Below are 27,997 nucleotides of genomic sequence, written 5' to 3'. Positions count from 1 at the left end.
CCCTAGTAATTTTTGAAAGTCTCATTTAATGTTTTCAATTGATCCCTACGTATGGCTACTTTCTGTAGAACAATGGTAATGTCATTTACTAAGGTACCCAAGTAGGAGTAAAGAGTAGTAATCTGGATTTTGTTAGGAGCTATAATTAAACCAGCACCAGAAATTGAATTTTGCAAATGATCATAACATTGGAGTAATATTTCTCAAGTAGGGGCAGCACAAAGTATATCATCCATATAATGAATAATGTAACACTGTGAAAACGTTTTATGAGTAGGTTCAATTGCTTGCCCTACACAAGTCCGGCAAATCGTTGGACTGTTTAACATGCCTTGTCGCAACACTTTCCAATGAAAACGCTTAGCAGGCTGCAGGTTGTTTACTGCAGGAATTGTAAATGCAAACCATTCACAGTCTTGCTCAGCTAAGGGGATAGTAAAGAAACAGTCTTTTAAATCTATGACTATTAAAGGCCAATTTTTTGGAATCATAGGAGAAGGCAATCCTGGCTGTAATGTCCCCGTAGGTTGTATAACTGAATTAACGGCTCCTAAGTCAGTTAACATTCTCCATTTACCTGATTTTTTCTTAAGTAAGAAAACCGAAGAATTACCAGGGGAAAATGTTGGAGCTATGTGTCCCTTTTCTAATTGTTCATTAACTAAGTCCTCTAAAGCCTCCAGTTTCTCTTTACTCAGCGGCCATTGTTCCATCCAAATTGGCTTATATGTTAACTAACCATTTTAAAGGTATAGGTTCCGGAAGCTTAACAATGGCCACCATCAAAAATAATATTCTAAACCTTGGCAGGAACTTTTGTCTTTCCACTTGAAGCACTTCTTTCAAACCCTGCAAATTTTTTCCTAGTCCCATACCAGGGACATACCCCATTTCATGCATATGTTGACTTTGAGGGCTATATAATTGCTCTGGAATTAGAACTTGTGCTCCCCATCGTTGTAATAAATCTCTTCCCCATAAATTTATAGGTACAGAAGTTATCATTGAATAGTCCCAGGTTGTCCATTGGGCCCTTCACAATGGAAATATAACACTTTGATATACTTCAGGGGCTTTACCAACTCCAACTATGTTAAATTGAGCAGGTTGAATTGGCCACACGGACGGCCAGTGCTGTAGAGAAATGACTAAAATGTCTGCTCCTGCATCTACCAAACCTTTAAATTTCTTTCCCTGAATAGTTATTTCACAGGTAGGACATTTATCAGTAATTTGATTCACCCAATAAGCTGCTTTGCCTTGTTTATTTGTGCCTCCATATCCTTTTGTTCGTTTAATTTCACTTTTTCCCATTTCCACATACGGCACACTCAGGACCTGTGCTATGTGCTCTCCTGGCTCTGCTTTCCAGGGAACAGAAGTAGATATAACAATTTGAATTTCCCCATTGTAATCTGAATCAATGACTCCTCTATGTATTTGTACCCTTTTTAAATTTAAACTAGACCTGCCTAGGAGTAATCCTATCGTCCCTGCTTGCAAGGGTCCACAGACTCCTGTTGGGACCTTTCGCGGGGGTTCCCCAAGCAGAAGACTCACAGCTACTGTGCAGCATAAATCTACTGTGGCACTACTGGCTGTGGCGGGGAACAGACATTGTACAGGGGTGAGGGAGTGGCCTGAGCCGGAAATGCCCCGGTTTGGAACGGGACCCAGGACGGGCCCCTCATGGCATTTCCCAAAATGGGGCTCCCATCTTTATCAAACTTAGAGTGACACTGATTATCCCAAAGTTTTCCTTTTTTACATTTTGGACATATTTCAAGCTTAGCAGTTTTCTTTCTTCCCCCATCTGGCACCCTCACTCGCTGATTTTTTTCTACATTCTTTTTTAGTATGACCATGCTTCCCACAGTTAAAACAACCTCCAGGAAACGGAGTATTTCCTTTACTCACTTTCAGTCCTGCCATAGCTTGTGCCAACAAAGTCGCTTTATGCAGAGTACCTCCGATACCATCACAGGCCTTGATATAATCAACTAAGTGTGCTTTCCCTCTGATAGGTCACAGAGCAGCCTGGCAATCGGGATTAGCATTGTCGAAAGCTGATAACTGCAGCACTATATCCTGAGCAGCCGAATCTGCGATCACCTTTTTAAGAGACTCCTGTAACCGAGCTATAAAATCAGCGTACGGTTCTTTTGGTCCCTGTTTTACTGCACTAAAGGAAGGGTATTGTTCTCCACCTGAAGTGATTTTTTCCCAAGCTCTAATGCACACTCCTCTAAGCTGTTCTACAGCATCATCCTGCACGACCACTTGTGCATCTAAACCAGTCCAGCTGCCGACCCCCAAAAGCTGGTCTGCAGTTATATTAATTTGAGGTTGGGCCTGGGCGCTGCAAGTAGGCTGAATGGAAGCTACAACTGCCCACCAAGTTTTAAATTGTAAGAACTGAGCAGGAGTTAGACAAGCTCAAGTAAGAGCGTCCAAGTCAGTAGGAATCATCTGACTGGAAACAACAACATTCTTTAACAGTCCTGTTACAAAAGGAGAACCTGGTCCATACTGATTGATAGCGTGTTTAAACTCCTTAAGTAATTTAAAGGGAAAAGGCTCAAATGTAGCTGTAATATTTCCCTGTTGATCTGTGGGGTGTATTCTAACAGGGAACTGCCAAGCCTCTAAATCACCCTCTCGTCTAGCTTGCTGAATTCCTGCCTGAATAGAACTGAGAGGGGTCGCTCAAGGTGCTGCTCGGACAGTCACTGGAGCAACTACTTTTTGCCCACTGTCCTCTGGAAATGAAAGATCTGGAGGGTCAGGCCACTCTTTTTCTTCAAAATAAGGAGGGGGTGCAGAAGGGTAGGGATGAACCTCTCCCTCCTTTGCCGCTTTAGCTTTAGTTGGCAAACAAACCTGCTATTTCTTCTGTTACTTCATTATAATCTCCTTCCCCCTTATTATTAGCGTGAAAAGGTTCCAAGGTGGAATGAACCAGAGCCCACACGTGTCCCATTGTTACCCTGATGCTTCTGAGCTACCCGTCTTACTCACCACAGGGACTGCGTTAGAGTACTCAGGTGTCCTCCAGCTTAGTTCCATGTTCTCCATCGCTCCGGTGACCCTTCGACCTGGATTCGAGCCCCCATATATGGGTGCCATTTGCCGAGACCAGCTCGGTCATGGAGACCCTAACCCAGCGGTGCTAGAGGAATTAAAGACACACACACAGAAATATAGTGTGTGGAGTGGGAAATCAGGGGTCTCACAGCCTTCCGAGTTGAGAGCCTTGAACAGAGATTTACCCACATATTTATTGAGAGCAAGCCAGTCATAAGATTTACTAAAAGTATTCCTTACGGGAAACAAAGGTATGGGCTCTGGCTAGTTATCTGCAGCAGGAACATGTCCTTAAGGCACAGATCGCTCATGCTATTGTTTGTGGTTTAAGAATGCCTTAAGTGGTTTTCCACCCTGGGTGGGCCAGGTGTCCCTTGCCCTCATTCTGGTAAAACAACAGCCTTCTAGTGTGGGCGTCATGGCCATCAAGAGCATGTCACAGTGCTGCAGAGATTTTGTTTATGGTCAGTTTTGGGCCACATTTGGGGGCCTGTTCCCAAAAATTTACCTCATTTCTTTTTTTTGCTTCTTACTATTAATAGCCAGAGTCAGCAGAAAAATCCCTTCCCCAACGGAACGCATTTCCATGAGCAGAGGAAGCTCTGTTTGTTCAGTGCTGACTCCAGCATCTCATGGAGCCTGGGATACAGCAGGCACCAAGACACACCATGTTTGGTGGGAATGCTTCTAGTATTCTCACTTTAAACTATCTCATGGATTTGCCATTTCTATATCCGAAGGCATGTTCCCATTCTCTAATGCAATGGTTCCTTCTTTCCCAGCTGGCCTCCAACGCTACAATAGTACTGCAGGGCATCACTCAGCCTTCTGTGCCTTAGTCACGCTGTTCTTCTCACCATTCCACAAAGCCTCCCTGAAGCCCAGCTTCACTTGAAGACTGAAGGGCACAGGCCTCTGAAAATGTCAGCAGGGATCCTGTTCTCCTGTGTCTAACACCACACAGGTGTTAGACACCTATTTCAGAATAGGACTAAAGCAATGGACTTTTTAGAAAATACACAGAAATTCTTGCAAATAGTAGGCAAGAGATCTCATTCATGGACAAGAATCCTTGTTATTAGAGGAATTCAGTTTCTTAGACTGACCATGTATCAGGTTCTCCACGGCCCCGTGGCTAATGGCTGCCATACTGGATGGCAAACACTCGGAACATTTCCATCATCACAGATGGTCCTACTGGACCGACTCCCAGCAGCACAGGCCACAGATCAGTTTCCACCCGCCGCCCACTCTCCCTCTCTTCCGAGTATATTTAGGGCCAGCAACAGGTCCAGCTTAAAGACATTTCCGAGCTGCTGGAAGCCAGGCATCATGACATGATCAATATCTGGGCCTGAGATGTAAGCACCAGTGTTGTGTTGAACTCCAGGAAACCTGTTAAGAGAAAGCTGCCCTCCTGGGGACTGAGTTTCTCTGGCGGTCCTGCAGTTCCCTCTCCTCCACGCTGTGACTCATCCATGACAGCCAGCAATGGTCAGGTCACGGAGGTCACACCCAAGCACACACGAGTGAACCACAGAAGGCTGTCCTGGATGCCAAGCAGTCACTAATTCTGCCCTAGCCTGCTGACCTTCTATGTGGAAAAGAAGTGCACTTCTGTATAGTTCAGGCCTCCTGGTCTCTTTCATATTCTTGATACGGTGAGGAGTACGTCTTACCGCTGTTTACCTCCAGATACTGGTGCAGCCTTGTGTATTTATCGCAGCACTAGTCACAACAGCAAAGTCATGGAATCAACCTAACTGCCCATCAACGGACGACCGGATGAAGAAAATTTGGTACATATATACCATGAAATACTACTCGGCCATAAAAAAAGAACGCAATCATGTCTTCTGCAGCCACACGGATGGAACAGGAGGTCACTATCCTAAGTGAAGTGACTCAGAAGGTCAAGTGTCACACATTCTCACTTGGAAACAGGAGCTGAACGGTGAGTACACATGGACACATGGAGTGGAGTAGCAGAGACTGGGGGCTCCAAAAAGCAGGAGGGGTGGGGTTGAACAATTACCTACTGGGTACAACACACACGACTTGGGTGACAGGTACATGAAAAGCCCAGACTCCACCACCTCCCAGTACATCCACACAAAACTGCACCTGCATCCCCCTAGATCTAGTTTTAAGAAAACAAAACCAGTGCAGGGCCAGGTATGCAGCCCTCCTGCTCACTCCAGAGCGAGTCCAGGCTCTTACCTTCTGCATGCTGAGTCGCAGTTCCGATGTTCTTATGCTTCCATCAGCAAATCTCAATTTGTCAAGATTCATGACAGATTCTTCCCCAGCGTTTGGTTTAATTGGAGGGACTTTATCTCCTAAAACAAAAAAAAGCTAGAATTTAACTTTTGAAAACCGTTTTAAAAAACCAAATGGATTTAGAATGACACACAAACATGTAGCACAGCCACTCAAGGAGCTTGGAAACTGTGTAAGTCTCCTGAGCTAACACACTGCCAGCCCACCCTACAGCTGAGGCCATCTGTTGAGTTGGGGCCAATTTTAAAGAACATAAAGGCAAAATTGTTGGCACACAGTAGATATCTATTAAGTGATCTTAGAGTGAATAAACTAGAAATCATCTCTAAAATTAAAAAATTAAATGTAGGCCGGGTGCGGTGGCTCACGCCTGTAATCCCAGCACTTTACGAGGCCAAGGTAGGTGGATCACTTGAGGTCAGGAATTCAAGAGCAGCCTGGCCAACGTGGCAAAACCTCGTTTCACTAAAAACACAAAAATTATCTGGGTATGGTGGCACGCGTCTATAATCCCAGCTACTCGGGAGGCTGAGGCATGAGAACTGCTTGAACCCTAAAGGTGGAGGTTGCAGTGAGCCGAGATCGCGCCACTGCACTCCAGCCTGGGCAACAGAGCGAGACCCTGTCTTAAAAAAAAAAAAAAATTAAATGTATACAAATTTATATATATTAAGTGTATATAAATGTCACTCCACTAAGGGAAAAAAGAGACACCTTCCAGATGGTGGTCCCAAGGGGCCGGCCACCCTTCACATCAGCGGGGGGAAGGTGGCTGCTGTGTGCTTGAAAGTCACCTGTTGATTTGGACTCTTATGTGCTCTCACCTATACTTCAAGATTAGCAATTTTTTTTTTTTTTGAGATGGAATTTTGTTCTGTAGCCCAGGTTGGAGTGCAGTCAGTGGCACCATCTCAGCTCACTGCAACCTCCATCTCCGGGTTCAAGCAAGCCTCCTGCCTCAGCCTCCAGAGTAGCTGGGACTACAGGAGTATGCCACCATACCTGGCTAATTTTTTGTATTTTCAGTAGAGATGGGTTTCACCATGTTGGCCAGTCTAGAACTCCTGACCTCAGGTGAGCCACCTGCCTTGGCTTCCCAAAGTGCTGGGATCACATGTGTGAGCCACTGCACACAGCCAAGATTTGCAACTCTTGTGTTTCTATGATGTCTTGAAAAAAGTTTTTAAGTTTTTTTTTATAACGTTATATATATTTTCTTCAACAGGTAATACATGCAGGAGGTAGGATGTATGAAATGCAGGAGTCAAACAGGCCCCACCCCGCCCACCACCTCTCCCCGGGCCCAGGCTGTGGGTCTCTTGAGGGTCTGCTCAAATGCTTCTAGGCTTGCTGGTGTTTCTTTTCCTTTTGATAATAATGCTTTAAAAATTGATCATTCAGTAAAATTGACTTTTTTCTTTAGGTGGACAGTTCTACAATTTACTTTTTCTTTTTTTTGAGACGGTATCTCCTCCCTCTCTTGCCCAGGCTCGAGTACAGTGGTGTGATCTCGGCTCACTGCAACCTCTGCCTTCCAGGCTCCAGCAATCCTCCAACCTCAGCCTCCCAAGTAGCTGGGACTACTACACAGGTGTGAGCCACCATGCCCAGCTAATTTTTGTATTTTTGGTAGAGACGGGGTTTCACCACGTTGCCCAAGCTGGTCTCAAACTCCTGAGCTCAAGCAATCTGCCTGCCTCGGCCTCCCAAAGCGGTGGGATTATAGACGTGAGCCACCGCACCCAGCCTCAGTTCTACCAATTTTAACACATGTATAGGCGCATGTAACCACTTCGGGAGGCTGAGACAGGAGGAACACTTGAGGCCAGGAGTTCAAGCCCATCCTGGGCAACACAGGGAGACCCTGTCCCTACAAAACATTTTTAAAAATTAGCCAGGTGTGGTGGTGTGCACCTGATCGTACCACTGCACTCCAGCCTGGGCGACAGAGGGAGACTATCTCTTAAAAAAAAAAAAAAAAAAATGTGTATATATATATGTATATTTTTTTGCAGGGGGGTTTGGGGGAGAATAGTGATGCTACAAGCATTTTTTCTTTCCTTTTCATTTTTGAAAACTAAAGCATAAAGATACAGTAAAATAAACTCATCATTTTTAGTGTAGGGTTTTTCAAATTTTGACACACAGAGTTGTGTCTGTATCAGCACAATCAGGAAACAGCCTCTGGCAACCAGCAATCCCTTTTCTTCCCTAGATGTGCCTTTTCCAGAATGTCGTATCAACAGAACCACAGGCGTGCAGCCTTTTGAGTCTGACTCCACAGCATTCTGGTGAGATGCTGCATGCGTGAGTGGTTTCTCAGATGTAAAGTATAGGGTATTCTTACAAAATGTTCTTTTTTGCATTTTCAAAGAAAGAGCAGCTCAAAATTTCTACATTGCTCTGAGAGAAGTGGTATCAGTCCTCACTGCGATGAAGTGCAGGGCTATGGAGTGAGACAACACAACCTGTGGCGTCAGGAACGATGGACCTGAACTCCGCCTTTGCCGATGATCAGCAACGGCTGGGGATGAGATGCCAGCTCTGCGTGTGCTGGCCTCCCGAGCGGTGGTCAGATCCAGAGACAGAGTGTCTGAAGTAAGCTACCCTTTTAATACTATCTGCACCTTTCTAACTACAGATACAAAAGGGGGCATGTTTATAAGTTACGGCCGTGCTAGTTTTTATTTCACTTGAATCCATACAAAAAGCACCTGTTTTATAAAAACAGCAGAAATGATGCTAACAGTTAACACCAGAGAAAGCTAACGGGAAGAACATGGGCCTGGGGTCCCACCATCCTTGCCACACAAACATCCACCAGTGCCTCATCCACCTCACACTGTTCTGAGCACACGAGGCTGGATAACCACCGTGAAGATCTCTGGAGGTGGGAGCGATGCTCACTGCCCCGTTCTTAGTGCACGTAAGACTCACACTCCCACACGTGGTATTTCCTTTACTGCACATTATTTGACGCTATCATGAAAAGAAAACCAGCAAGTGAAATCCAATCTGTCCGTAAAGGGTGGGAATCCTGTTCACTGTAAGTCATCCCTTCTCCTCTAATAGAGGCTAGCTGTACTTTGTTTTTAGAATGGCCTAAATTACTTTTCTAAGTACATATTCATTCATGCCAACTATTTAAAATATTTCACTGCAAATAAGTGATTTTTATCAGGCAAGTAATATGTAATGATTCCCCTAAAAATAACAACTTTCTAATAGTGCTTTTTCTAAACAGAACATAATGACTGCAAAATAATTTAAAAAAAATGTAACCCCAAAAATGTCACCTTAACTGTTAAGATCCCCAACCAGCCTCTATCTATTCTCAACATTACCACCATATAATTTCTGGATTTCTCAGTTTAATCACTTCTGGGGGAAAAACCCAGACTACCTCTATATGATCACTAACTAAGCAAATTTCCAGTAACAAGTCAAGGCTTTGTAACCTGGCTGGGTGCAGTGGCTCATGCCTGTAATCCCGATACTTTGGGAAGCTGAGGCAGGACTGTTTGAGTCTAGGAGTTCAAGACCAGCCTGGGCAATATTGTGAGACCCTGTCTCTACAAAATAAATTTTTGTTAAATTAGCCGGGTGTGGTGGTGCACATCTGTAGTCCCAGCTACTTGGGACTCTGAAGGTTGAGGTGTTGAAGACCGCTTGAGCCCGGGAGGTTGAGGCTGCTATGACTGTGCCACTGCACTCCAGCCTGGGCTGACCCTTTCTCAAAAAAAAGAAAAAAGACTTTCTAACTTCCTGCGCCTTCTCAAATAGTCTGGCTCCTGAAGAAAACACTTACCAGGCCTGCATGACTCTTCGATGCTCAGGGCACATGCCCGACCAAAGACAACCAGGTCCAAGAGCGAGTTTGCCCCAAGGCGGTTGGCACCATGTACCGAGGCACAGGCGGCCTCCCCACAGGCGTACAGGCCAGGCACAATCTGATCCTGGCCATTCACGTGCCTCAGGACCTGTGGAAAGGAAGATTTCAGGTGAAATGTCAAGGTGCCCATGCCTCCACCAGCCCACCTTCCCCAACAGGGTGTCTGTGCTGCAGGTCAGAGAGAGAGGGAAGTAGGCCCGGCGTGGTGGCTCACGCCTGTAATCTCAGCACTTTGGGAGGCTGAGGCGGGTGATCACCTGAGGTCAGGGGTTCAAGACCTGTCTGGCTAACATGGTGAAACCCCATCTCTACTAAAAATACAAAAATTAGCAGGGCATAATGGCGGGTGCCTGTAATCCCAACTACTAGGGAGGCTGAGGCGGAAAAATCACTTGAACCTGGGAGGCAGAGGTTGCAGTGAGCCGAGATCGCACCACTGCTCTCCAGCCGAAGCAACAGAGTGAGACTGCATCTCCAAGAAAAAAAAAGAGAGGGAAGTAAAGACCGTATCTAAGAGGGAAGTAAGGACCATAGCTACTCTTCTTCAGAGGGAAGCTTCCGAAGGTATCCCCCAGTTTCCCCTCTGCCCCTGAGCACCTGCTGTTACAAGCAGGTCAGAGGACCTCCAATGTCAGCATCTGCGACTGTCCCCCGTGTCCCATGTTCCCGGGGCCCTCACCACCTGTGCTCCGGCTCAGACCCAGGAGCACGGCAGGTGGAGAAACATCAGCAGGGGAGACTGATGTTCCAGACTGTTCTACCCCGTTCACCTCTTCGTCTACGCAGGGAGAGCAACAGCTTCCACCCACCTCGCCCAACAAGGAGCCTAAGTGACTGACAAGCTCTGTGTGAACCACAAACCACTCAAAGGAATGAATTATAAAGATCCCTCGATGTGTAAGATCATTAGAAATAACACAAGATCATATAGGAAAGTAATTACAAAATGGAAAAAGCTGCAAATGATGTATCTCTGACAATTTACTGAGGAGGAATAAATTATTAAGCCCCCTCCATCCTCCGGTAATAGAAATTTAAAGTGCAATCTAGAAAACAATACAGTACTTTCTTGAAGGAAACATCTGTCTTTTCCTGTAAGATCTAAAGAGACAACTGCGAGGTGGGCCCCGTCATCCCAGCCTTCTTTCCAGCTGTGGGGGAGGAGCCAGCACCATCACCTGCCCCTTGTAGTTGGTGGGAATGCCGCCCATGTTATAATGCACGGTGGGGAGGACAGGGATCGGCTCCTTCGTGACGTCCACGCCAGCGAAGATCATGGCTGTCTCTGAAATGCCAGGCAGGCGCGTGGCCAGCTGCTCTGGAGGTAGGTGGTGCAGCTGCAGGTAGACGTGATCTTTCTCAGGGCCACAGCCTCTGGTAAGACAGAACACCATCACATACGGCAGAGAACGGCAACGGCAGGAGACCTGAGAATACGTCATCTTGGAAGTGTGTGAGTTTCAACATGTTTTGATACTGAGGAAAATCTCCCCTCATGTATGGTCACCCTCTCATCAAATCTTTTCTAAGCATCTACTGTGTGCCAGGGACAATCCCAGGTGCTGGGACACAGCTGAGAACCAGAACAAAAACTCTGCCCTCACTAAACTCACGCTCGTCTCAGGGATCACAGCCTGCTGCAGCTGTCCTTGGTAAGTGCATTAGAAAGGCCTCTATGCCAAATACAGTCGTCCCTGCGTATCCGTGGCAGGTTGGGTCCAGGACCCCCACGGATACCAAAATCCGTGGATGCTCAAGTCCCTAATATAAAATGGGAGAGTATTTGCATATAACCTATGCACATCCTCCTCTATACTTTAAATCATCCTCATTTCAAGTTTTACGTTTAAGTTTTACGGCAACTCCAGGATGACTCATAGTACCTAATACAATGTAAATGCTACGTAAATAGCTGTTACACTGTATTGTTAAGGGAACAATGACAAGGAAAAAAAGTCTGCATATTTGTAAGGATGCAATTTTATTTTCAATACATAGTTGGCTGAAACCACACATGTGGAACCGATGGGTACGGAGGGCCACCATATTCCAAAAAACCATTTGACTTCTCTGTTTTGTTTTTTTTTTTTGAGACAGAGTGTTGCTCTGTCGCCCAGGCTGGAGTGCAGTGGTGTGATCTCAGCTCACTGCAAGCTCCGCCTCCCAGGTTCACGCCATTCTCCTGCCTCAGCCTCCCGAGTAGCTGGGACTACAGGCACCTGCCCCCATGCCCGGCTAATTTTTTGTATTTTTAGTAGAGACGGGGTTTCACCGTGTTAGCCAGGATGGTCTCGATCTCCTGACCTCCTGATCCACCCGCTTCAGCCTCCCAAAGTGCTGGGATTACAGGCGTGAGCCACTGCGCCCCACCTGACTTCTCTGTTTTTTTAAATTTAAAAATGTAAAACCTCTAAAGGCCATACCAACAGATATTTAGCAAGTGTCATTACATTAAAGAATACGGTCAGGCAATGAAAGAGCTGCAAATTGTTTTACTGAAAGCCAAATAACCCACACACTTTGAAAGCTGCCAAAAAACATCTGTGGGTATCAGACACAACACCCAAGGCTCACATGCTGACTTCAGGTTGGGTGTGTGTCTCTCTCTCCCATACTCCATCACATACTCACACACACTAAGAGAAACTCTGTTTCACAGATTTGAGAAAGAAACTGGCTAAAATTTTCAAAATGTAGGTCTTTAGAAAAATATCACAGACTAACAGACGCCTGCCGGCAGCTGAGAGAGGTGGCTGTGCACATGCACCTGCACACGAAGGTGAGGGCGAGCGGTGCTGAAACTCACAGAAGCAATCCCGGCCCGTGTGCCCGCTCAGACAGTGCTGGTGGTAAATCACACGCACCTTCCTTCTCGAATCTCCAGAGTCATCGACCGAGACACCACATCTCTAGACGCCAGGTCCTTCGCGACAGGGGCGTATCGCTCCATAAACCTTTCGCCTTGACTGTTAATGAGAATGCCTCCCTCTCCACGACATCCTTCCGTAATGAGACAACCAGCACCATATATGCCTGCCAAAAACCACACATATTTACTACCTAACAATTGCTAGATCTCTATTTCAAATGCATTATTTTTTTCAAGATATTTTTTGGGGGAAAGAGGAAAAAGATAAGCAGAAGGCATTATATGCAAAACTGCACAGCAAGACAGTTAAGATACAGTAGAAAGTCTGGATAACAAAAAGCACTGACAAGGCTGACAGCTGCAGCAGAGGCTGGGGCAGAGCGGCGTCCCCAGCGAGGAGAAAGGCCGGCCCACAGACCTCTGGCCAATATTCTGATTACAGCCCAGCGTACATTGGATGCCTCAAATTTTGTTTTAATTTTTGAACATTCTTTTGCACTATGATACTGTGGTGACTAGTTAAGAATACTAGCTTGAAGAATTCATATCTAAATTATCCAAACAGTGGCAAGGACAGTAATAATGATTATTTTAGTTAATCTTTACACTGCACTTGCTATGGGCAGTTCTAGCTGCTTTCCACATATTAAACTCATTTAAGTCTTACAACAACTCTGGGTAGTACGACCCCCTTTCTCAGTGACAAGCAAATTAACACTTGGTAACATCCAGTCATGCAGCTGAGGACAGAGCTCAAACCCAAACCTGGGTAGTCCGGTGGTCTGTGCTCCAAACAGCGGCTCTGTGACTCCTCAGCGCGATGAGAAACAGGGCATGCCAAGCTCTCGAATTTTAACAAAGGAGATCAAAAACCCTAAACTAAATGTATTTCGAAAGCTACAATTTTTATTAGTCTACAAAAAGGGCAATCTTGCTTTTAAAAAAAGAATGTGATTCTTGCCTGTCTTTTGATTTTCTAAGTTTCAATGCTCTTTTTTCTGTGGTTACTTCTCACATACTGAAGACAAAGCATGAGAAGTGGAGCTCTAAGCAAATTACAGAGGGAATTCAGGGGCTCAGTGACATTTTATTCATTAAAAACAGTAATAAAAAATACAACAGGCCGGGTGCAGTGGCTCATGGCTATAATCCCAGGACCCTGAGGGGCCGAGGCAGGAGGATGGCCTAAGCCCTGGAGTTTGAGACCAGCCTGGGCAAAACGGTGACATCCCGTCTCTACCAAAAACGGAAAAAACCCTCGAAAATTAGCTGGGCATGGTAACACATGCCTGTAGTCCCAGCTGTTTGGGAGGCTGAGGTGGAAGGATCGTTTGAGCCTGGGAGACAAAGGCTGCAGTGAGTCAAGATTGCTCCACTGCACTCCAGCCTGGGCAACAGAGCAAGACCCCATCTCTAAACAAATAAAAAAAAAAAACCTACAACAAATTCATTTCTTATTTTCATCCCTTCCAGGGATCAGAAAGCTGACACTGACAGAGAAAGAGAAGACACAGGTCTGGTTCTTTGGCACCACTTCAGGGGTCTCCATCGTACACAGGTCAGAAAAGCAACCCAGAAAAGTCCAGGACGAGTCACCTCAAACAAGAGGCAGATGTGTGTGTGTCTGTCTCTGACTCATTTTGAAGAGCCTCCTCCAAACTCAAGACTTCAACTGTCATTTCTCAGTTGATGTCTCCGAATTGCACATTCGTAACCTCAACCGTCAGACGTCCCCAAGACGAGCTCATCTTCCCCACGACAAGCTCCCTCAGTGGTCACGTGGGCTGAGCCCAGCGCCCAACGTCACATGGGGTTCTGTCACGGCTGCGTCCTAACTTTACATCCCATTGTCACGGAAGCTCCGTGTTCTCCTACAAAGCTGAAGTCTGCCTGTGCTGCTTCTCGGTTCCACGGCATTCTCCCAGCTCTCAGAATGTTCACTCAGTAAACCCTGGTGGAGACCCTACCATGTGCTGGGCATGGAGCACCACAGCTAATGAGAAGACCTGCCTGCCCGAGGAGCTGACGACCTCGTTGCGAAGAGGGACACTGAACAATCCCTGCTTTACTTTTTTTTTTTTTTTTTTGAGACGGAGTCTTACTCTGTTGCCCAGGCTGGAGTGCAGTGGCGCGATCTCGGCTCACTGCAACCTCTGCCTCCCAGGTTCAAGCATTCCTCCCACCTCAGCCTCCCAAGTACCTGGGATTACAGGTACACGCCATCACGCCCAGCTGATTTTTGTATTTTTAGTAGAGACGAGGTGTCACCATATTGGTCAGGCTGGTCTCGAACTCCTGACCTCAGGTGATCCGCCTGCCTTGGCCTCCTAAAGTGCTGGGACTACAGGAGTGAGCCACTGTGCTCGGCCTCAATCCCTGCTTTACTGCTGGCTTAAGTATCACCAAGGCAGGGTTTAGCGCTCTTGAGAAATACATGAGACGGTGGCCCAACTGCCTTAGGGAAAGGGGAGTGTGGGAAAAGTCTCCTTAAGTAAATGACATTGAAGTTAGGACCTGAGAGCTGAGGAAGCTGATCTTCAAAACCATGTTATTACATAAAACTATGGAAGAGCAATGAGTAGGCATCACATGCTTACAAGACACACACGAGCCAAACGCCTGCCGGGCAAGGCGTCCTGCCCTACCTGTGGGGTGGAACTGAACAAACTCGAGGTCCTGGCAAGGAAGGCCTGCCCTGGTGATCATGGCCGTGCCGTCGCCAGTGCTGGTGTGGGCAGACGTGCAGCTGAAGTAGGTGCGCCCGTAGCCTCTGGAAACAACAGAGAGCAGTGACTGCACACAGCGGCCCACATCTGGACCTCCTATCTGGTGAGATCACAGAATGGACACGGCAGCCCCCAGCACCGTCTTCTCAGTGCTGTGCACACACAACCCCCTACTCACACACACTCCACACATATCACTAGGGGCCACGCCAGTGGTGCTGCTACCCTGCACAGGTAGGATAGAAGCCTGGGATCAGAGAAAGGACTTCCATTTGTATTTTATTTTATTTATTTATTTAGAGATAGGATCTAACTCTGTTGCCCAGGCTGGAGTACAGTGGTGCGATCTCGGCTCACAGCAACCTCCAGCTCCCAGGTTCAAGTGATTCTTCCGCCTCAGCCTCCCGAGTAGCTGGGATTACAGTGTGCACCACCACGCCCAGTTAATTTTTGTATTTTTAGTAGAGATGGGGTTTCACCATGTTGGCCAGGCTGGTCTCGAACTCCTGACCTCAAGTGATCCTCCCACTTTGGCCTCCCAAAGTGCTGGGATTACAGGCATGAGCCACTGCGCACCTGGCCCTATTTGTATTTTAGCTTTGTGCTGTTCAAAAGGTTTCCCCAGTAAGCATATATTACTTTTATAATGAAAATTTTAAAATTTTTATGGATTTTTTCTCCCCCAGATTTACTGAGGTATGATTGATGAATTAAAAAAAAAACTGTATATATTTATGGTGTACAGCGTGATGATTTATTTTGTGAAATGATGACACAATCAAGTTAATACACATCTATCACCTCATACAATTATCGTTTTTTTGGAGATATAGACGCCTAACTCTACTATCTTCGCAAATTTCAAGTTATAATATTAACAATAGCCACCATGCTGTATAATATTAACTCTAGCCACCATGCTGTATAATGTTAACTCTAGCCACCATGCTGTATAACGTTAACTCTAGCCACCATGCTGTATAATATTAACGATAGCCACCATGCTGTATATTAACTCTAGCCACCGTGCTGTATAATGTTAACTCTGGCCACCATGCTGTATAATGTTAACTCTAGCCACCACGCTGTATAACGTTAACTCTAGCCACCATGCTGTATAATATTAACGATAGCCACCATGCTGTATATTAACTCTAGCCACCGTGCTGTATAATGTTAACTCTGGCCACCATGCTGTATAATGTTAACTCTGGCCACCATGCTGTATAACGTTAACTCTAGCCACCATGCTGTATAATATTAACGATAGCCACCATGCTGTATATTAACTCTAGCCACCGTGCTGTATAATGTTAACTCTGGCCACCATGCTGTATAATGTTAACTCTGGCCACCATGCTGTATAATGTTAACTCTGGCCACCATGCTGTATAATGTTAACTCTAGCCACCATGCTGTATAATATTAACGATAGCCACCATGCTGTATATTAACTCTAGCCACCGTGTTGTATAATGTTAACTCTAGCCACCATGCTGTATAATATTAACTCTAGCCACCATGCTGTATAATGTTAACTCTAGCCACCATGCTGTATAATATTAACTCTAGCCACCATGCTGTATAATGTTAACTCTGGCCACCATGCTGTATAATGTTAACTCTGGCCACCATGCTGTATAATGTTAACTCTGGCCACCATGCTGTATAATGTTAACTATAGCCACCATGTTGTATATTAGACCTTCAGAACTTCACCTTGTAACGGGAAGTTACACCTTTAATCAGCATCGCCACAGTCTGCATTCCCCCAGCCCCTGGCAACCACTGTCCTACTCTGTTTCTGTGAGTTGTGACTGTTTTAGATTCCACATGAGTGACATGCAGTATCTGTCTTTCTGTGCCTGGCTCGTTTCACTTAACATAATGACTTTGGGTTCATCCACGTTGTCACACATGACAGGATTTCCTTCGTTTTCATAGCCGAATAATATTCAGTTGTGTATACACACCACATTGTCATTAAACACCAACACATATTTAGGTTGTTTCCATATCTCGGGTATTGTGAATAATGCTGCAATGAACATAGGGTCCAGGTGTCTCTTTGAGCTTCTGATTTCATGCCCTTTGGATATACACCCAGAAATGGGGTTGCTGGAGCACATGGTAGTCCTATGAATTTGGAGGAACCTCCAGAGTTTTCCGTAATAGTTGTACTAATTTACATTCCCACCAACAGCACACAGGGTTCCCTTTTCTCCACATCCTCACCAACACTTGGTCTCTTTTGTCCTCTTGGTAACAGTCATTCTAACTGGAGCGAGATGAGATGATATCTCATTGGGGTTTTAATTTGCATTTCTCTGGTGCTTAGTGACGTTGAGCATTTTTTCATACATCAATTGGCCATTTGTATGTCTTCTCTAGAAAAATATCTATTCAAGTCCTTTGCCCATTTTTAGTAGGGTTGTTTTTTAGTAGGGTTTAGTAGGTTGTTTTTAGTAGGGTTTTTTTTTTTTGCTATTTTAGATAGTAAGATATTATTACACATATGGTTTGGAAAATATTTTTTCCCAACCTGTAGTTTTGCTGATTTTTTGTTTGGCTGTACTGACACTTTTTAACTTTTAAAATGGTTAAAGTAACTGACAGTGTATAAAATTAAAGTTACTTATTTTCATTATGTGGAGAAGAAGGACTTATCCACCCGAGGAATCAGTATCAATACAGTACCCACTAAAACAAGAGAGATTTTGCCAGAAAACCCCATGTGACTCTTTGGGCCACAGTTCCCTCATCTAAAATTGGGAGAGGTAAGCTGTGAACCTGATGGCAGCCACTACCGTCTACTGAGGACCATGCTTTCTCACCCTGAGGCAGGTGCTCCTGTCCTCACCCTTTACAGGTGAGGAACCACGGCTGGGAAAGGCCATCACCCTCACACGGTTATATCAAGGCCTGTGTCTAAACCGTTATTCTACAATGCCTCTATTTTCATTAAAATAAAGAAACTCTAAATGAAATTTATTCATTTTTATAAACAAAATAAAGTAGAAATGAGATTCCTACCCTGTGGCAACAACAGTGTTCTTTGCTCTTATGCGATGGATGGACCCGTCCTCTATGCACAGTGCGATGACACCACGGCACTCCCCGTTCTCCATCAGGAGATCCAAGGCAAAATACTCCACAAAATAGCTGGTATCATATCGCAGAGACTAAAAGAAAGGAAAAAAAAGGGCAAGAAGTGTTAAGCCAAACTTTAAGGTTTTAAGGTGGTATCTGCTCATGTGAACGGGTGAAAGAACTTGATCCAAATGGACCAGGGAAATCCAAGGAGATCAGCAACAGTGTCAGTGACACTGTCAGAGCCCGAGAGGCATTCCACGCCGAGCAGTACAGACAAGGCAGGTGCGCTAGAGAACGCAGCAGCAACAGCTCCTATTTTGGTGACACATTTCCTACTTCTACACAACCCGAAGAGGCACTCCACACTGTCCGGTGGCCGCATGCAGCTCCACTCGGAGTCTGGTGCCAGAGTGAGGTCCGCAGACCATGGGGTCACAGCCCAGATGGGAGCTACTGGCAACACATAACCACTTAATTAATTAAAATAAATCAAAACGTTCATCTCTTTAGCTACACCAGCCACACTAGCAACAGCCCCATGTGGCTGGCAGCTACCAAAGCGGACGGTTGCAGACGAGCAGATTCCGGCACCGCAGAAAGGTAGGCGCCGGACAGCGCTGCCCGCCTGGACCTGCCGTTCCCTCAGCCAGCGCAAGTTGCTCTCGTAAGCCTGGGCCAGCTCCCCACGACAGCTCCTGCTCTGGACGGAGCCGCCGTCTCCTCCCACCACACACTTGTCAATGCACTCAGCCACAGAGAAGTCACTGGTGTTCTAACAACCTGCAAATTAATGATCCGTCCCCATGCATCAGAAAACAACAAAGTTCAGAATATTGATTACTCTGAATCAATACCGTTCAGAATATTATTTGGCCATGCCAAAGTTGACCCTGATTACCCAGTAACTATTGTCACCTCAAGTCTTTGTTCAGTGTTAACAGTTAATATTAAAACAATCCATGGCCGGGTGTGGTGGCTCACGCCTGCAATCCCAGCAGTTTGGGAGGCCAAGGCAGGTGGACTGCCTGAGCTCAGGAGTTCGGGACCAGCCTGGGCAACATGGGAAACCCTGTCTCTACTAAAATACAAAAAATTAGCCAGGCATGGTGGCGTGCGCCTGTAGTCCCAGCTACTCGGGAGGCTGAGGCAGGAGAATCACTTGAATCCAGGAGGTGGAAGTAGCAGTGAGCTGAGATCGTGCTACTGCACTCCAGCCTGGGTGACAGAGTGAGACTCCGTCTCAAAAACAAAACAAAACAAAACAAACAAAACCAATCCATTCAGGAACTCAGAGGTGGTAAAAGAGACTTAAAATACTTGTTCTTTTTTTGAGATGGAGTCTCGTTCTGTTGCCCAGGCTGGAGTGCAGGGGTGCGATCTCGGCTCACTGCAAGTTCCGCCTCCTGGGTTCACGCCATTCTCCTGCCTCAGCCTCCCAAGCAGCTGGGACTACAGGTGCCTGCCACCATGCCTGGCTAATTTTTTTGTATTTTTAGTAGAGACGGAGTTTCACAGTGTTAGGCAAGATGGCCTCAAACTCCTGACCTTGTGATCTGCCCGCCTCGGCCTCACAAAGTGCTGGGATTACAGGCGTGAGCCACCGCACCCAGCCTGTTCTTTTTCTTTTTTTGAGACAGGGTCTCCTGTTGCCCAGGCTGGAGTGCAGTGGTACGAACATGGCTCACTGTAGCCTCAACCTCCTGGTCTCAAGTGATCCAGGAGCCTCAGCCTCCTGAGTAACTGGGATTACAAGCATGTACCACCATGCCCAGCTAATTTTTAAACTTTTTGTAGAGACAGGGTCTTGCTATGTTGTCCAGGCTGGTCTCAAACTTCTGGTCTCAAGTGATCCTCCTGCCTTGGCCTCCTAAAGTGCTGGGATTACAGACCTGAGCCACTGTGCCTGGCCTGCTTGCTCTGTTGTTGTATGTTGAGTGGCACATATCCCAAGTTAAAACCTGGTATATAAGATTATCGATTCAACTTTCTGACATAGATGCAAGAAGTCACACACTGCCTTAGGGACAGCTCAAGGCACACGTCTGGTCCTGTCACATCCACAGTCGCTGCATGCGCCCCACGCTGCTGTTCTCTGTTGCTTTTTACGTAATCTCTGGCTGACTCACTGGGCACGCTAACCCATTCCCCGCTGTCACCATAAGCCCCAGCACTACGTGTCCTGTCTCAGGTGGACGGGGGCGGCCTTACCCTTCCATATAAGGTGTGCAATAGCGAGTGGCCAGTCCGATCAGCCACACAGCAGCACCGATGGGCCTGCCCGCCCTTTCCAAACTTGAGGCTCTGTCCACCAAATGCACGCTGATAAATCTTCCCATCTTCAGTTCTGCTAAACGGCATGCCATAATTTTCTAGCTGTGAAAGATAAAAACAAACAAAAACCTTAATACCTTAAAGGAGTCAAGATATTCACAGCTAATCTACACTAAACAAGTTTAACACAAATCTGCAAACCCAAAGTAACCTATTTTACGAAAATGTCAACACTTCATCAAAGAGAAGTTTTCTTGTTACATATAATGCATACTTCATAACGGAAAAAGACTCTTCTTGTGAGCTTTGCTCATCACCATTCTTTCGGCTGCCACATCCGCCTCAGTTGCTTACATTTTTTTCCAGGACTCTTTTGTACTAGAAACAGACCACGAGAACACCCAGAGCCTCCCGCCCTTCACCTCGACCACGGCGGCGGGGGCCTGCTCCGTCATGTAGTGGATGGCATCCTGGTCCCCCAGCCAGTCGGAGCCCTTCACGGTGTCGTAGAAATGCCACCTCCAGTTGTCCTCCTCCATGTTCCCCAGAGCAGCATTGATTCCTCCCTGGAAACACCAACCACTCCTTACAAGCCACAAACAAGAGCGCCAACTTTGTCTTCCAGGCCCAAATCCACCCGCTGGGGGATTCAGAGAAAGCCAACTACTCACACAGTGACTCCCAGTGAGGGCTGACCTCAGCAGAGGAGCAGCGAGACCCGACAGATTCCAGATCACAACCCCTCCCCGACTCGTCCAGTGATTCCATCCCTTAGCCTCAGTCTCCTCATCTGCGTGGTGGAGACACAGGGAACTCCAGGAAGGGCTGACTGGAGCAGTGAGTGAAAGGCTACCTGTAATATGCTTATAACCTAACCTATCTGGCACAGAAAAGGTACTCAACAAATCTTTCCAGATAATTTTATTAACAAATCTTCCCAATGGCATTTACGGGCATGTGTTAAAGACTAGAAGTGCTTCCTGCCAAGTAATAAACTCCACACTCAGAGTCGCACTCCCCTGTACCCCAGCTTCCTTTGGCTGTGTGTGCCCACCACTGTCTTACCCCTCAGAGAGTCCCAGAAGACAGAAGCACAGGGACAAATGAAACCCTTGCCCTTTTCTTCCCCAACCTAAATTCTGATTCCTCCTCTTTAGGGGATCTCCTTTTCTTAAGGTGTTGGGGTGGCGGGGGTGGGTGGGGAAGGTAGTAGGCAAGATGGTCAGAGAAAACCCAAGTGTGACTGGAGTCTGAATTAGGAGTGACAACAAGTCTCCCGCCCTTCAAAGTCCCCAGGGAAGAGGCTCCAGGGAGAGACCCCTGAGAGGGTGAGCTGAGTAAGGCACAGCAAGAGGCCATGTGGCTGGAGCAGGGGGAGGAGGCAGGGGGCTGCCCAGGTAGAAAGTGCGAGGCTGCGCGGGACCTGCACGGAGTGGGAGCACAGTGGGGCACCTTTCTCTTACCTGCGCTGCAACAGTGTGTGACCTGGTAGGAAACAGCTTGGTAACACATGCTGTATTAAACCCTGCCTCAGAAAGGCCAAATGCAGCTCGCAAGCCTGCCCCTCCAGCGCCTACCACCACTGCATCAAATTCATGATCCACTACTGGATACTGAGCAGAAATCTGGAAAAGAAAAATTCACCTGTCAATCACATGTTCCACTATGCCAAACATGAAGACTCTTGTGACAGTGAAAGAGCTTGACAAAGATAAAAGGAGCAACTGCTGGGCACACAGGGCCTCCATCCTGTCCTGGGGCTGAGCCCTGAACAGTTCGGGGAGAGGTGGGCACATTCGCACCTGGAGAAGGGACTGACAATCAGATTCTATGAATGGTAGAGGGTCTATCCCATGGGGTCAGACTGAGGACCACAACTCTACTTCAGGGCCATGCCTATGCTAATGCCTGAGAAGGTGCCAAGGAGTATTCAGTCGCTATTGTGGGCTTATAAGAAAACAACTTCTCAGCAAGTTTCAGTTTCTCAACAGAGAATAGGCTCACTAAATACAAAGCAACCCACACCCGAGGGGCCCCACCATCCTATTTTCAGTAGGATTTTATCATCTATCACAGCAGATACTGTTCACTGGCCCCACCGTCCTATTTTCAGTAGGAATTTTATCATCTATCACAGCAGACACTGTTCATTTTATTTTAATTTATTGCTTTACTTGATCTAAATTTAAATCTAGTTTATAGATACATAAGAGATACAAGTAAAAATGTAAACATCTATGTTTATATTTGTACTTGCAATTAAGTATTATTACACTGAAAATAATTTCAGCATGCATTGGATACCTATGAGAAATTTTTCCCTTATGTCTATGACTCATATGAAAACAAACTGGTATAGATCCTTACCCCCTAAGCCAAAAAAATCATTTATAATGGAACAAAAAGCATGAACTTACGGAATCTGAAACTTTAGCAGATGCCCTCTTGTTCCCATCAACAGTGAAGTGAAAACCTCGGGTTCCTGTTTGCAACACTGCTGGCCACTGGAGACACAGAAGACACAGATCCAGAGGGTTAGTGTCCTGAAGGAACAAATGCTGTGGGGGACAGTAATTTCCCCTTGCAAACTGTTCACCTTCTTATGTACCCAGGTGCTCCTGTGCATCCAGAGAGCTCAGCTGGGACCCTCTACTTAACCCTGAAGGCAGCCCAAGGGGCAAGGAAAGACTGAGCCCCCAGGTCCTCGTTTCCACCCTGACTTGGCACTCTAGAAAACCAGGATGAAGCTTGTTTCCAAACAGGATACTCACTGACTCAGATACGAAATGAAAAAGGCACACTTCCTCTGTGAAGTCTTAATGTATGCTACTTAGTGGAGAAGGGGAAAGACGTGTATATTGTATTACTGTATGTGGTATTTTGCAAATAATGAAGCATTTTAACTGGCTCCATCAGAGCCCTTTCCACATTACAGTTCCAATCATCCAGGAGGGCTTGCAGTCAGTTCAAAAGGCACTCAACACTGAATCAGGAGATCTGTATCCTGGAACAGTAAAAGCTGACAGCCCAGAGGGACAAGGTGTCATCCCTTCATCACACAGGAGGATGTCGGATGCACACTCTCCCCTGCCTGGCTGCTGCTGGCTTTTTCCTGGCCAACATCTACAACTTGACACATCTTGCTGCTTAAATTTTCCATCTTAGAAACCTTTACCCAAGAAAACTGGTTTTGGTGTTTAGTTTTTAGTGGCTCTGTGTGAGAGAGGTGACACTGTCCATATGCTAAGGTTGGCCAGCCATTTAGGGGATACGTTTTCCATTCTGCTGGCTACATTTGAGAAGACCACTGAATAGTCTCAGAAATATCATAAAGAATAGTTTTAGGGGCTGGGCACGGTGGCTTATGCCTGTAATCCCAGCATTTTGGGAGGCCAAGGTGGGTGGATCACCTGAAGTCAGGAGTTCAAGACCAGTCTGGCCAACATGGCAAAACCCCATCTCTACTAACAATTAGCTGGGCGTCGTGGCGGGCACCTGTAATCCCAGCTACTTGGGAGGCTGAGGCAGGAGAATCGCTTGAACCCAGGAGGCAGAGGCTGCAGTGAGCCTAGACTGTGCCACTGCACTCCGGCCTCGGCAACAGAGCGAGACAACGTCTCCAAAAAAAAAAAAAAAAGAAAAGAAAAAAAAGCTTTAGGAAATAAATGCAATCAGAAGAGGGGATGTGAGGGATGTCTTCAAATATTTAGAAATACTTGCAATTCAGAAATTACTTATTATGTGGGATAAAAAATTATTCTTCATTTCTCCAATTTCTAGTCTCTGTTTTTATTGGTATAAGCTAATTCAGCTTTTTTCTTTTTTCAGAAAATGAATGAGAAAGAACAAATATTCTTCTACCTTAGTATAATTTTTGCATGGTAAAATCATATTTTAAGAAAGAAGTCTTTGAAATAATTTTAATACAAATGTTCTTGAAAATGTTGTAAAGTGCCCCATTAACATAGTAATAGCACCAATAAGAACAGTATATTATACCATATGTAAGTAGAAACAGTGAGATCACTCAATGTTTATTCGTTCTTTCTAGGATGTTGATGTGGAAGACCCACTGCCCACCCCCTACCACACACACACACAGCTGGCTTAAAACGGGCAGCTACTATAACACAATCTTGAACAAATCATCACGCCATCCCCCTGGGGAAAAGGACACTAACCCTCTGCATCTAAATCTAATCTGGGGCAGATTTTTGAATTTGGAAAGCCCAACTTTAAGCCAATTTCAGTCTTTAGATAAAACTCAAAACTAGTTTTGACACAAAACTAGTCTTTTGTGCCAATTGTTAATTTTTTTAGGAGAAACTATCAAACATTTCCTCTAAGAAAAAAAATGGGGAACACATAACTAAAAGGAATACTTAGACCTTGCTTAACAATACAGAATTTCAGATGACTGAATTAGGAGGTGGAGGGGAAAAGTAAGAAGTGCAGAGACATTCATATCCGAAATCTAGCAAAGGGGTCCTAATCTAATAAAACGCACCTATAAATCATGAGCAAGAAACTAATCTGCATGTACAACCTACACAATCACAAAAGCAGCCAACGAAGAACCTAAAAACGCACGACTGTATCAGGAAGAAGCGGAAGCAGGGTAGTTTAAGGGAACTAAATCCCCTCTCTAGGCAAGAAGTCTAAAACTGATAAAAATGCACCTGCATATCCGCTAAAGAAACAGAGGTATTACAAATGCCAGGAGTCAGTATCAGAAACAGGAATTGCTTTCATGGAAAATGAACTGGGTGAGGGAGGGTATACTCATTGATTCTTTTACAACTGCGTGTAATTATTCTCACTAGAATTTTAGTGTTTATTATTTTAAAAACAGGGATACTTAAAATACAGTTCGGCCGGGCGTGGTGGCTCACACCTGTAATCCCAGCCCTTTGGGAGACCGAGGCGGGCGGATCACGAGGTCAGGAGATGGAGACCATTCTGGCTAACATGGTGAAACCCCGTCTCTACTAAAAATACAAAAAAATTAGCTGGGCATGATGGCAGGTGCCTGTAGTCCCAGCTACTCAGGAGGCTGAGGCGGAGAATGGCGTGAACCCGGGAGGCAGAGCTTGCAGTGAGCCGAGATTGCGCCACTGCACTCCAGCCTGGGTGACAGAGTGAGACTCTGTCTCAAAAAAAAAAAAAAAAAAAAAAAAAATTCAGTTCACACATGGTTACTGTGCATAGGCTGTGAGCCCTGGTTCTCAAGAGCATCACCAAAGGTTTCAAACATTACCCACAGAATCCTCACTAACCCCACGGAAAGACGGAAGCTCAGAGAGGATTCAAGTCGGCCGGCCTGGCTCTGGATCCTGGACTTGCCCCCTATCTAAAGACCCTTGGGAAAAATCTCTGGGACTCCCAACTAATATTAATATCCAGGTTTCATATCAAAAAACAAGTCACAATTTTTCAAATAAATCAGGAAAAACTCATGAAGAATGCAGAATGGAATGCCATTGTTGTTACAATTATCCCAAGAAGCAAAGCAAAAGTTTACTACTATAATGGCCTAAATAATGTATTTCTAGAACACCATTAAACATATTCAGAACAATCCATTCAAAGAAAAGAAATCAATTTGTCCTAGAACAATACATTGGATGTTCATGTTAAGGGATTTGAAAAACTTCACCTGAAGTAAGCAGTTAACCCAGTAACTATTGAAGTTTCTTGGTTTTCTTTTTCCTCTGATTAAACTGCTTTTGAACAGTTTGCAAGCTGTGTCAGTGCACTGGGCCATAAAAAGAAACCAAAAGCAAAATAAGGCTGATAAGTTCGTCACTTGAAAGCAGTTGTAAATACAGAATGATCAAAACACCACAGAACTGGCCAAAATGAGATTAAAAAATTCTCTCTGGACTTTACTGAAATTATCCTCAGCATCTATTTTCCAAACACATTTCTCAGTTGGCTATCACGAATTTCTTTCTTTTTTCTGCTAATTTTTTGATTATGCTGTTCCTTCGTAAACTCCAATTCTTCAGGAAAAAAAGCCTATCTGAAATGCCGATAAATATGCTGCTTGCAGGCAGAATTTCTGTAGGAAAAGCTAACTTCATCAAGATAAAAAGACTTTTACAAAACCCAAGACTAAATTTTGGTTCAATTTTGCTATCTTGCCATCCCGTCTGAGGTGCCTCCGCCGCTGGCAGGGTCTTAGTCTGCAGAAGGAACACCGGGCACCATCTGGGTTGAGGACAAAGGCACTAGCTCTAGCTTTTCTCCAATCACAAGCTACCATTTCCCCTAAAAAGCCCCACTGACCATGGGCTTTCCTTCCTGCTTGTGGACGCCCTCCTAGCAGCTCTTAAAAGCCCAAGATGCGGCAGGGGTCTCTGCTCAGTCAGTACCAACCACAGCAACACACTAGAACGTTTACATGCTTTCTGATGTTGACGGGATGGCTGTATGACTAATCCTCACATTTAACTCAACGAGATTTTTAATAAGTATTTCAAAAAGGAGAAAATTGCACAATTACAGGCATAATTCAAATCAATATTGCTGAATGCCTTGGTTCCTATTGAGATTTTTACTCTGCAATTTAAAATTACTTTGTAATTAAGAAGGTGGGTGGGTAAGTTCATTTAAAAGAACCAAACAACTAAACCTATCCAATTTAGCTTGATTAAATAAAACCCTAGAAGGCCGATTCTTAAGATGCAATCGTAGAGGGCACATTCAGACAAACTCAGAGAGCAAGGGCTCAGGGAAGTATAACCCTGACCACCATCCTGGACTAAGCCGAGCCCGGCCCTCGAGGTACTCAGCGCACAGGCAAGCACAGGTCCTGGAGTCCTCGCTCGGTCAGTGCGCTGAGCTCTCCGCCTGAGTTTTAAAAACTGGCACAGCTGCTTTTAAAACTGGCACATTTTTGGTGGCATAAGGACCACCAAACACGACCCAACGTAGAAGCCCTTAACTTACAAGGTCTCGAAGTGGACATGCACAGATTTGCGCTTTCTGGAAAGGCGAACTGCAAGCCTAAGCTCGGGCGCGCCATGCTTCCCACCGGACGCCCACCGGACGCCCACCGGGCCGAGCCCGGCCACTCCTCGCACCCACCCGGACGGTTTCACCCGCCCCGCTGGCCCCACCCACGGGCTGCGGGCTGCCCCTCAGGACAACCCGCACAGAGGGCGGCAGAGGCCCAGCCCAGCCAGGGCGGCCACCGGCCGCTATCCGCCCGGGTGACCTTGGGCAGACACGACTCCTCCCCGAGTCCACCTGCCAGGCACTGAGGCGAGGGGCTACCTCAGCCCGCGGGGTCCCAGGACCCCAGGCCCGGACCAAGGCGGCGGAGGGGGCGCCCAGCAAGCCCGCGGGGTTGTGACCTTCACCCGGACGCGGACTACCTACTAAGGACCGAGCTCCCCGGGCCCCCGAGTCCGCCCCGCGGCTTCCCCTCGCACCGGCCCAGGGCTCTCTCAGCCCCTTCCCGATCCCGGGACAGAGGGCGCGGGGACCCGGCGCCCGCTCCGCTCGGACCCGCTGGGGACCGTCCCGCTCCTACCGCCGCCTCGGCCCCCGCCTGCCCCGCCCCGGTCCGCGGCACGGACTCACCGCCTTGGCCAGCGCCAGGCGCCGAGCGCTCAGCAGCCGCGACAGGCCCCGGACCCCCGACATGTCTGCTGTTGCCGCCGCGCAGTCCCGCCAGTCCCTGCGCAGACTGCGCCTGCGCACCACACCGGGGTCGAGCTGGCGGGGGAGGGGGGATACCGCGCCTGCGCACCACGCCGGGGTCGAGCGGGGCTGCAG

General features: G+C 46.4%; 1 protein-coding gene across 2 annotated transcripts in view; it reads right to left on the bottom strand.

The window, feature by feature from the left end:
• SDHA (succinate dehydrogenase complex flavoprotein subunit A) overlaps positions 1-27,992 on the bottom strand; it is a 42,018-nt gene extending 14,026 nt beyond the window's left edge. Inside the window, exons 1-11 of one of the 2 annotated variants that reach the window (XM_063604103.1) lie at positions 27,803-27,992; positions 22,633-22,719; positions 21,679-21,840; positions 20,638-20,781; positions 20,153-20,317; positions 17,885-18,033; positions 14,771-14,895; positions 12,121-12,289; positions 10,435-10,630; positions 9,173-9,344; positions 5,305-5,423 (exon numbers count right to left, since the gene is read on the bottom strand). In XM_063604103.1, the coding sequence (XP_063460173.1) occupies positions 5,305-5,423; positions 9,173-9,344; positions 10,435-10,630; positions 12,121-12,289; positions 14,771-14,895; positions 17,885-18,033; positions 20,153-20,317; positions 20,638-20,781; positions 21,679-21,840; positions 22,633-22,719; positions 27,803-27,865 (1,551 nt within the window). In that variant the 5' untranslated portion in view covers positions 27,866-27,992. The remainder of the gene's footprint in view (positions 1-5,304; positions 5,424-9,172; positions 9,345-10,434; positions 10,631-12,120; positions 12,290-14,770; positions 14,896-17,884; positions 18,034-20,152; positions 20,318-20,637; positions 20,782-21,678; positions 21,841-22,632; positions 22,720-27,802) is intronic. The other variant, XM_063604104.1, reaches the window with a different exon arrangement.
• Between the last annotated feature and the right edge of the window lie 5 nt (positions 27,993-27,997).

This window comes from Pan paniscus, chromosome 4 (assembly GCF_029289425.2).
Source record: "Pan paniscus chromosome 4, NHGRI_mPanPan1-v2.0_pri, whole genome shotgun sequence".
NCBI lineage: Eukaryota > Metazoa > Chordata > Mammalia > Primates > Hominidae > Pan > Pan paniscus.
This window is presented reverse-complemented; position numbering and strand designations above follow the sequence as displayed.